This window comes from Jaculus jaculus, chromosome 12, assembly GCF_020740685.1.
Source record: "Jaculus jaculus isolate mJacJac1 chromosome 12, mJacJac1.mat.Y.cur, whole genome shotgun sequence".
In the NCBI taxonomy this organism is placed as follows: domain Eukaryota; kingdom Metazoa; phylum Chordata; class Mammalia; order Rodentia; family Dipodidae; genus Jaculus; species Jaculus jaculus.
Genome location: NC_059113.1, coordinates 69,343,014 through 69,353,248, shown reverse-complemented (window position 1 = coordinate 69,353,248; position 10,235 = coordinate 69,343,014). Strand labels below are relative to the sequence as shown.

Genomic DNA, 10,235 nt, shown 5'->3' with positions numbered 1-10,235 from the left:
TTTTACTATGAAGACCAATTTCTGACTAACCCAGGGAACAAAGAGCAAAACTTGTAAAATCCTACAGCTTTGCTTCATTTCAAGAAACTAACAAGAACAAAAACTCATGCTTACAAGATAGCTCAAGTAGGGGCTATTACTCATACAAAACTTTACCCTTTATAAACTAATTCACTTGGGCATTTGATTTGGTAAAACGGAACTTGGAATATAAAATTTGGACTACTGTACTTTCTAGGAAGCATGTAGCTTACAACTTGAGGTTATCTGTGTCTACACTATAAGTGGCAGGAGTGTGTATGAGAAAGTCAAGGCAGGACAGAAAAAAAACACAACAGTGCAGGCTAATAAATGAAGAAGTCAAGAGACGGTTTCACATTAATTAATATATTTTCTGCATTATAGTTAACATATGTTCTTTCTTCGTGTCACCTTATTTTCCATTTAGTATTGATATTTTGTTATATTCAGACATGAGTACATTTCAACAGTCTTTTGCAATAAATATCATAAAATAATAGTCGCATAATAAATATTCTTTACAATAAAAAAGTTTAACAGACTTCTGTCTTAAAAATAGCCAGAATTCAACTTTGTGATTTATACATAAAATATACAAAACAGCACCACAATTTGTGGTTAAGGCAATGAAAAAAAACAAAAACAAAAAACAGGGAAGATTAGAATCACTCAGCTGGTTAACTAAGGGTCTAAAAGAGCCAGAAGAAGCCAAGGTCACTTTAGACAGCAAAGCTCTGCAACGCCTACAGGCAGATCAGCTAGGAACTAGGAACTTCAACTTTAGTTACCCAAGTGCCCTCAATGACAACAGAAATTTGGTGAAAAGTGTAGGATGTGGAGGGCAGGGATGTGAGTCCTTTACAAATATAAAAGCTAGAATAGGAATGTGTAAGTCTCCAATCTTCAGTGTGAAGACTGCCATAGTAAAGTGAGCTCAGAATTACACAGGGAAAAAAATGGGAATAAAACACATGAACATCTGAGTTAGCACTCAGAGCCAAAGAGGAGAGAGGCAGTGAGGACTAAAGGGAAACTATATAACAAAAACAAATCCTCCCACTCTGCTTAAGGGTCCAATACCATGAAGACAGCTCTTACTATAGGCAGATTCCATACAGAGCTCACTAAAGCACTTAAGTGCTTGTTTGTTTTTTAATAAATCAATTTCCTGCTACCTCAGTTCCTGGCCAAAGCCACTGCTGAGCTGCCGTGGTGTAGACAGACACATGTTCATGGACACAACTTCGGAAAGTCACTTGCAGAACAAAATGGCTACTCAACACTGTCAGGAATGGATACGAGGCTCTCACTGCTATTAAGAGGTGAGGCAGGCAGTTTCAGTCCACTCTGACTGAGAAGAGTAGAGTGAAATCCACCTTTGGAACAGGGAAAAGAGGAGGAGGCAGAAAACAGGGGAAAGCTCTACAGAAGACAGTCACTATCTAACAGCATGTTTCTTAACAACCACAACTTATGATAGCTTAAAAGTTCATGAGGTCCAACCCACCTCCACAAATCATGACGGCTTCCCTTGACCCCGGGAAGGCCAGCTCTCCAGCTTACAATAGACTGTGTTGGAGTTCTTACATCTGCAACCTGGGCGGTGGGTCCAGTCGTAACAGCCCCGGCACAACTTCAGGCAGCCCTTGGCAGGTGGGTAACACAGCAAGCAGGGTAAACACACAGACATGGCTCCAATACACAGGTATCTCGAGCAACAGTGAGACTGTGAACAGGAGCATGGGTTATCTGAATAAGAATCCCCTTCATCATCATTGGAGCAGTGGTAGAAGAGGCCCTTGACCAGGCACATACAGGTTCCGTACTCCACCATGCTCTCTGCGGAGCAGAGGCACTGGCGGTTACAGGCCAGGCAGGAGGGCAGGGTCCTGGGGGCTGTGCATTCTTCACACTTGCACTTCCCACACTGTTCACAAATGAACTTGTGCTGGGTGGGGTCCTCTTTCAAGGAACCCTTCAAGTCATCTGCAAGCAGCTGCTTTGGCTGGGTCCGGATGGCCCTGTCAGACCTATGACTGGGGACCAGCCTTGTGGGTGGTGACCTTCCCAGCAAGCCCTGGTCAGAAGAGGCACTGCTGTTGCTCCCAGAGCTGGCTGCACTTCCTGTACTGGTTGATCTGCTCAACACAGGGCCCCTGGCACTGCTGGGGAGTCCTGCATGTCCCAGATGGCTGGAAGGACGATGCTCAGAGCTGTGGTTCACATTGGCTGGTATGGTTTCATGAGTTCTTTCCTGCTTTTCTGGTCTCAGTGCCGTCCGAAGAGCAGGTCTTTTCACCACTGAGGGTCCTTCTGTGTATTCATTGCTTCCTCTGATGGCTTTGATCTGGTCTAAGGACAGAATTGCAGCAGGCTGAATGTCCCTTTCGCAGTCTAACCTTTGCTGGCCATCCACAGACTGCTGCTGGATCACCACTAAGGAGCTGCGGCTGCCATCCTGATTTGGGGGATCCATGTGTAGTGATCCTGAATTGTGGCAATCAGTGGAAACCTGGCATGCATCGGAAATCCTGAAAAAAGACCAAAAATGGAAAGAGGGAGAGTGCCTATGAGAGAAAGAAAATAAATGAGAGGAAGCATTTGGGAGCGGGGAGGGGTCCTGTCAAGTTAAAAACCTTCTAAACCACCTGGTACTGATCTCCATCAGTGAATTACAATGACGCTCGGGTTCTGGCCACAGGCCAACTTTGAGAGGCTGTAGACCACATCACATAAGAAGAATGTAAGCAAAAGACCTCATGCTATAAAAAAAATCTGAAGTTATTCTAGCTTTTCAAAGGCAGAATCAAGAGGAAGTAATGTGTTCCTATTTGTAAATCTAACAAATAATTAAAATGAAATAAGCTTCGTAGGGAAAATAGAGTGTAAGCAGAGGATGGCTCTCCTCTCCAGAGTTCAGTATCAGTGGACTCACCTGTGATTTTCATAAAGGAAAACATGTACTGCTATGTTTAAAAATTAGTATTGGTTTGGGGGCAGTTACCTCTTTGTCATTTGTGTGCTGTTACAAGCTTTAGATTAATGAAAAAAAATTAATCTAGTCCTTTTTCAAAGCACTGTGGCTCTTCCAAGCTAAAGTGGAATCTCAAAAGGTGTTTTTTTTTTTCAATAAAAAACAGAATTTTAGAGCTAGCTAATTACTCTTCCATGAGACGCAAAAGAAATTAATGAATACAACAGTACCTGATATTTTACAAGCATTAAAACACACACAGAGAGAACTCAATGGGCCTGTCTGAATGTTGTAACAGTGTTCATACTTGAAATCGTGCAATTGATTTCTTTAAAAGTCAAACAGGGGACAACTCACATAACAAGATTAACTTCTGTGCACAAGGGTCAGGGTTTTATAGTTGGGAGAGGAAATCCCGGCCATCTTAATTATATGTATTTCCTTCCACTTACAAAGCTCCATCTACCTGACAAACCTCTGATTTCAAAAGCATTGCCAATTCTGAATCAACATAATTCTTGTAATAAAATACACTAATATCCTGATAAAAAATAAATATGCTTCCATCTTAAGAAATTATTGAAAATTTATAATGTATTCTTCACAAAACAATCAAACAAAAGTTTACATTTCCAGTCAATAGTAAAGTAGCATATTTTTCACAAATTCCTTCCAAATCCACACATGCAATGCCTGACGGGAATGAAGACACCCATTCTTCACTTTCACCCAGTGACAAACGGGGTTGGGGGGGAGCCGTCTTAAGGAATAAAGCAGAAGAAAATCGGTTTGGGATGTTAACTAAGGTCCCCAGACTCTGAATGTATGTCAATTTCTCGGAGGCCCCTCTCCCTTCAGTGCATTCGCTGGGCACATGCATAACATGAGAGGACGGATAGAAAAGTCCGATTCTTCACAGTGCTATCACTTCTTTAACAAAAACAAAAAGCCAAATGACCAGAAGTTTAACCCAATGCGTGGAAAAAAAAAAAAAAAAGGTGTGTAAAAGTGCCAGGTCTGGTTCCACAGGGAAGGCAGGAACGGTGGGAATAAGTGGAGTACCTCAAACTCCAGCACAAACTGAATTCGCATTTTACAAGGTTCTCCGAACTGCCAGGCAAAACAAGCCCAGACAGCAGCCAGCTCGGGTCCGGCCGGCGTCGGTGCCCACGGGCCTCGGGAGGCAGCGTACCTGTCGGGCGGTCGCGTCCCGCGCCGAGGCCGTGGGGTCCACCGCGCTGCGGGCCCCGGCGAGGGCGACCCGGGCGGCGGGGACGGCGCGTGGACAGCGGCCCGCGGGGCGGCGCCCTCGGCACCACCTCCGAGCTGGGCGAAGGCGCAGTGGCCCGCAGGCGGGCCGGGAAAGTTATGAATGAAAACAAGCTCCCCCACGGCCGGAGGAGGAGGCGGGCGCCGTGACCTCAGGGGAGGCCGTCCCCGCTCTTAAAGCGGCAGCGCCCCCTCCACGCCTCGCGCCGCACTGCGCTCGGAGCGGCGCGGAGACCCCAGGGGCGCCCGGGCGGGGGTCCCCGGCGCCCCGTGGGGCTGCATCCCAGGCGCGCACACATGCCCGGCTCTCCCCCGAGCGCGTCCACCGAGAAGCACCGGACGCCAGCCACCCCGGCCCGCACCTGCCGCCCGCGCGCGCACTCACCTCGGCCGAAGCGGCGGCGACGGGCCCGGTCCCCGAGAGGACGGCGAGCGCGCGCCGCATCAATTGCGGCCGGGCGGCCGAGAGCGCATCGCTGGAGCCGCGGCCGGCCGGCCCCAGGCCTCCGCCACCCCCGGACAGGGCCGCTTCTCCGCGCGGCGCGCTGGCCGAGGACCGGGACGGCGCGGGGACATCCGCTGGGGACTCTTCTGCTGCGAGGGCCGGTCTTTACAGATCCTCTCCCGGACTCCAACGCTCAGAACGGAGGGCGCGGCGGGCCACCTGGCTGGCACAGCGTGTCCCCGCGGGGACGGAGCACCGGCGGCGGCCTCCTCCGGAAGGCCGCGGTGGTGCGTGGGGGAGGGGCTGCTGCCCGCTTCGGGGTGCAGGCGCGAGCTTCAGGTCCCTCGGACCCGCGGGCAGGCGTCGTCTCTGGTCCCCGCCTTAGGCCGAGGCTCTGTCCGACCGCGCACGCTGGGCAAGCGTGGCGTCGCGTCCCCCGGAGCTCAGGTCCCGGCAGGTCCGCCTCACGCGGCAGCTCTCACTCCTCGGCCTCAGACCTCGCGGGTTCGCAGCCGGAACGCCTGCTGCGGACGATCAGAGACAGAAACACGTGAGTCCCCTCCGCAGCCCCGGACGCGCCGCGCCCGCCGCCGGCCGCCACTGCCAAGTGCCGCCGTTGCTGCTCCGGGTGATTGACAGGCCGGCGCGGGCGCCGTGTCAGCCGCGAACCCCGGCAACATGCAGCGGTGCACGTTTTTGCTCCTTGGAACGGCTGGCAGTCCAAGCAACGCCTCTGCGCGCAGTTAATCGATACCCAGGGACGAGATATTCAGGTTTTTAAATCAAGACTTCGCCCGGGATCCGGCCGCCAACAATGCATTAGGTCCGCACACCCGGTGCCAGCCGGTCTTCGGCATCAACGGCCAGGGTTTCAAACTCCCAAAACTTGCGGCTGTTCTGTTAGGGGAAAAGCGAAAGGGACCCTGCTCGGGAACCGCAGGACTTGCTTCCTGAGCACTTTGCCCTGGGAAAGCACTGCTGTTTGGAAACGCATCCAGTAATCCCAGCTTCACAGCGAATTCAGAGATGCATCCGGTTCCTGGCCAAAAGCACTTCTCACCTGATCACGCCTAAAATGTCTGCGTAAGGAAAGGGAGGAAAGGTTCTTACCTCGTGCACAGACTGGGAGACGACCGACTGCCTCATGGCACCGTGCCTACAGCTGCTCGGGGCGCAGGGGAAGCTCCGAGTGCGGGGCCGCCGCAGACCTCCGCGTGCCCAGCGAGCGCTCCCGCGCGGGCTCTGCAGCATTTCAGCTTCGCCTCCACCTCCACCCGGGGATCCGCCCCCGGTGATATCACATGTCAATCACGCGGGCTGCCGGAAAACCTGGAGCAGGATTTCCTCACTTTCAGTAAACCAGCTCTGGAAAGGCCTCCAAAAACTCTGCAACTACAATTGGGCATTAAAGAGTACTTTCGAGTTTAGTGGTCAATATCAAGTTTTCAGCCTCCCATTTAAGAGGATCTGTATATTACACCCTTAAAGTTGAATTAGTAGAGGGAAAATGTGTACTGAAATAAAGACATGATGATATAACAGTTCAGAATATGTAAAATATCAGAGTTCAAAGTAACACTTCCTTTTGCAAATGTAATATAATTGCATTAAATTTCTCGATGTGGGTTTATTTTTAATAATTGTTCTATCTTGGTTTGTGATATAAATTCACAAAAATCATACAAAAAAATCCCAAATCCCTCTCTTTAATAATATATTTGTATAGTTTTATCTAAAACACTAACTAATTTATTTTTAAAATCAACTAAAGGGCAATTAAAGTAAAAATGATTTGCCAAGATATTATAATCTTAATTATTTTTACAAGCTGAAATTTTGCTTCTTTTTATAAACTAGAATTTTGGGCAGTTACTAGCAGAACCCTGTAATTCATACTGCAATGAAGAGAACTGTATGTGAAATTTAAAGTTCCATAAAGACTAAAAAAATATACCTAAGACCTAAAGACATTGTTAATAGCAAGTACAGTTTTTTTCCATGCAGCAGTGTCAGGAGTAAAGTCTTTGGCAAAGCAACTGAATTCTAGGGCTTGAGAGATGGCTTAGCGGTTAAGCGCTTGCTTGTGAAGCCTAAGGATCCCGGTTCGAGGCTCGATTCCCCAGGACCCACGTTAGCCAGATGCACGAGGGGGGACATGCGTCTGGAGTTCGTTTGCAGTGTCTGGAGGCCCTGGCATGTCCATTCTCTCCCCCCCCCCGCTTTCTCTGTCACTTTCAAATAAATAAATAAACATAAAGCAAAAAAAAATTTTTTAAACTGAATTCTAGACTCTTAAGTCATTGTGATTTTTAAATGTCTCCTTTACACTTCCAAGTGATTCTTTTGAAACTGTTGTGTGGTTTTGGTGTTTACATCCTGAGTTTTCATGTGTGTGAGCTCTTGTGAACATCCATAGTAATGTTTAGAATTGCTTCTAAGGTACTCTGGACACTCACTCAAAGAACATGAGCATGAACTGACAGAAATGCCTACAGGGTAACCAGGAGGAAGAAAGAACCCACCTCCTCACCTTGGCCTTATGAATGAGTTAAACAGCCTGCTTTCAAACATAAAATTGATGCTTTTGAATACATTCCTTTTTTCATAGATTTGGAGATGCAGTGTAGTTTGCTAATGAATATATTTCTTATGACTGAGTTTGAACTGGTCAAATCAGAAACAGAACATCAGAGAATCTTCTTTAGTTCTTCCTGACTATCGCCCAAACCTTGGTGTGAGAGGTCAGTTTACCAACATGATAAAACCAGGTGAGGGAGCACTGGGCGCTTTAGTTCATAAACCTTATAAAAGTATATTTAAAAGATTTCTGAGAAAATACACTTCAGCCTGTTTCAACCAGACATGATATTTTTGTCTGACACAGTGGCATCATGGGTCTTGTTCTATTTAGAAATCAAATATGCCCCACAAAGCCAACCAGTGGCTCTTTACCTCCTTTCACACTAAACTGCCATCGATAGGTTTTTCTGTAGCTGTTACATTGCATGTAAGAAGAGCCTTGGCACTGTGGCTCTAGATGACATTTAATGAAACTTTCACTTGCTGATTGTCTCTAAGACTTGCTAGAAATAACTATAATTTTTAGCTTAAAATAGACATTATTTTAATTAGCAAATTTAAATGCAGTGGACCTTGGCTAGAAATGGATAACTAGAGTATGAAACTCTTCTAAAAGACAATGCAAGTTTCAGTGGGCAAATCTTACAGTAATTTCTAGTTCATTATTTTATGATATGCTTAAATGAAGTGGGATAGGAAGTTCTGACTAATCCTTCACTTTCATGGGAAAACATGAGTAGCCATGTCTTATTTTGATTTTTGAAAAAATAATGAAGTGATAAAATATCTAGTAATGCTTAATAAATGCTATTAATCTAAAATAAATTTAAAAACAGAGTGAGTACTAAAGGACTCTACAAATTCATTGATTTACTTTATTTTCCAAAATAAAAATAGCAAAACCATAATGTGCTCCAAGTTTTTGCAAAATAAAACTTGTCAATTCTCCCAAGGTTTCTGTGAAGTCATACATTATATTATTGCTTATATAATGAGTTATGTTATGACTAATAACCTTTCATCTTGTTAAGAAACAAACTTGCCAACAAATAGTCACAGAAGCTAATGAGTTAGCATATACACATGTGATAAACCAATGAAAAGTAGGTAATTTCTATTAACTAAACTCTGCAAGAAAAGCTGCAGGAAAAGACTACTGTGTTCAGTTTCCTTTTGTAAACAACTTTTGTAGTTAACAGATAGGCTAACTTGCTCTGTAAGTTTTCCATAAACATTTTCCACATTTTCAGAAGCATAATTCACATCCTTTGATGTTTTGTGTTGGATTCAATATGGAAGTAGGTAGATCAGCAATGCATGGAGTACAGTGTACCAATGCAAGGCTCTGTGATGCAGCTGTCATGTGTGATTTTCCTGGTCTGCCCTCCAAGAGAGGCCACAGGGAAAGGGCTCTGAATTGGCACTTTCTCTCCATATGTGAACTGGCATGACAAGGGTTCAAGCTGCATCAGGACTGTGTAGCAATATTTTGCTAATTAGGCCCATTTGGCAAGGTTGTACAAGGAAAATTCTTTGCCTTCATTTTTACCTTGGCCAACTGCACACTGAGTCCTGACCTTTTCCTCTTTCAGGGATGTTAGGTGTTCTCTTCTGAGTCTTGACTTGTTCTTTGTTTTCATAAGGAAGCAAGATGAGCCATCTCTTCTACAGATTTGATATTTTTTGTTTATTTTTATTTATTTGAGAGAGGCAGAGAGAGAAAGAGAGAGAGAGAGAATAAACCAACTCCAGATGTGTGTGCCCCCTTATGCATCTGGCTAACATGGGTCCTGGGGAATTGAGCCTCGAACCAGAGTCCTTAGGCTTCATAGGCAAGCGCTTAACCACTAAGCCGTCTTTCCAGCCCTACAGATTTGATTTTTGAAATGAGGAGTGAAATGTCCCTTAAACTGAACACCTCATTTTTTTAATTCTGCTCAACAAAAGGTGAGAATCATAACCCTGCTGCCTCTAGAATCTTTAGAGATGAACATGGAAGAACCTGATTTGGTTTAAAACTGCAACTGCTTCCCTTCAAAATAGAACAGTAAGAAAACAAAATTGTGCTTTCATTAAAACAAAACAAAACAAAACTTGGGACATCTCTGGAGGCTTTCCCACTTTAATGTTTCCTGTTGAAATAACCTATGCCCATAGTTTATCCTTTATTTGTGACAAAGCACATTAGTAAGTTCATTATAGAAATGTGCTACTTGAAGAAAGCCTGATATTGGGCTCAGGGAGTGGCTCAGTGGATAAAAGGCTTGATACACAAGCATGAGACCTAAGTTCAGAATCAGCAGGCATGGTGGTGTACTTATAATACCAATACTAGGGAGGCAGAAACAAGAAGATCCCTAGGGCATGCTGAAACTATGAGTTCTAGGTTCAGTGTGAAACTATAGCTTCCAAGATCAGACTAGATTGGGAACTTTCAGAGTGATGTTGCCAAAGACTGAAAATTAGACAGTGACTGAGGAAGATACCCAGTGTCCACTCCTGGCCTCTGCACATACACATGCAGACATGCATATACACGCCTACCACACATGCAAAAAAGAATGTCTAATATTGAAAAAAGAAAACACACAAATTACCAGAAGTTTTTAAAAACATTTATATTTAGTCTCCTTAATTTATAACTTTCATGGAAAACTTGAATAATTCACTTTTTAAAAGCATTTCAACTGTCCTATAATAATTGATTACATACATGTATTAAAGATCTCAAAAAAAAAAAAATTTCGAGGTAGGGTTTTGCTGTGGCTCAGGCTGACCTGGAATCCAACTATGTAGTCTCAGGGTTGTCTTGAACCCATAGTGATCCTACTGCTGCCTCTGAGTGCTGGGATTAAAGGTGTGCACCACCACACCCTGAAGATCTCAATTTTGTCTGTGTTGCCTTTGTACATCATGTACATCACTCTTGCTAATTATCATATTCAC

The 10,235-nt window shown here is 45.2% G+C and overlaps 1 protein-coding gene across 5 annotated transcripts; it reads right to left on the bottom strand.

The window, feature by feature from the left end:
* Positions 1-371: 371 nt before the first annotated feature.
* Positions 372-5,941, bottom strand: Spry1 (sprouty RTK signaling antagonist 1). 5 transcript variants are annotated; one of them, XM_045131768.1, is made up of 2 exons: positions 5,820-5,941; positions 372-2,552 (listed from the first exon to the last, which is right to left on the bottom strand). In XM_045131768.1, exon 2 carries the CDS (start codon positions 2,495-2,497, stop codon positions 1,538-1,540), a length of 960 nt encoding a protein of 319 aa, XP_044987703.1. In that variant the 5' UTR covers positions 2,498-2,552; positions 5,820-5,941; the 3' UTR covers positions 372-1,537. The 5 variants fall into 5 exon arrangements, 3 of the variants coding, with proteins under 3 accessions (XP_044987703.1, XP_044987702.1, XP_044987705.1); XM_045131767.1 differs by lacking the exon at positions 5,820-5,941 and adding an exon at positions 4,650-4,718; XM_045131770.1 differs by lacking the exon at positions 5,820-5,941 and adding an exon at positions 4,188-4,206.
* Positions 5,942-10,235: the final 4,294 nt, after the last annotated feature.

Excerpts from the sequence above, each read along its gene's own strand:
- Spry1 (XM_045131768.1), bottom strand. The coding sequence starts at position 2,497 with ATGGATCCCCCAAATCAGGATGGCAGCCGCAGCTCCTTAGTGGTGATC.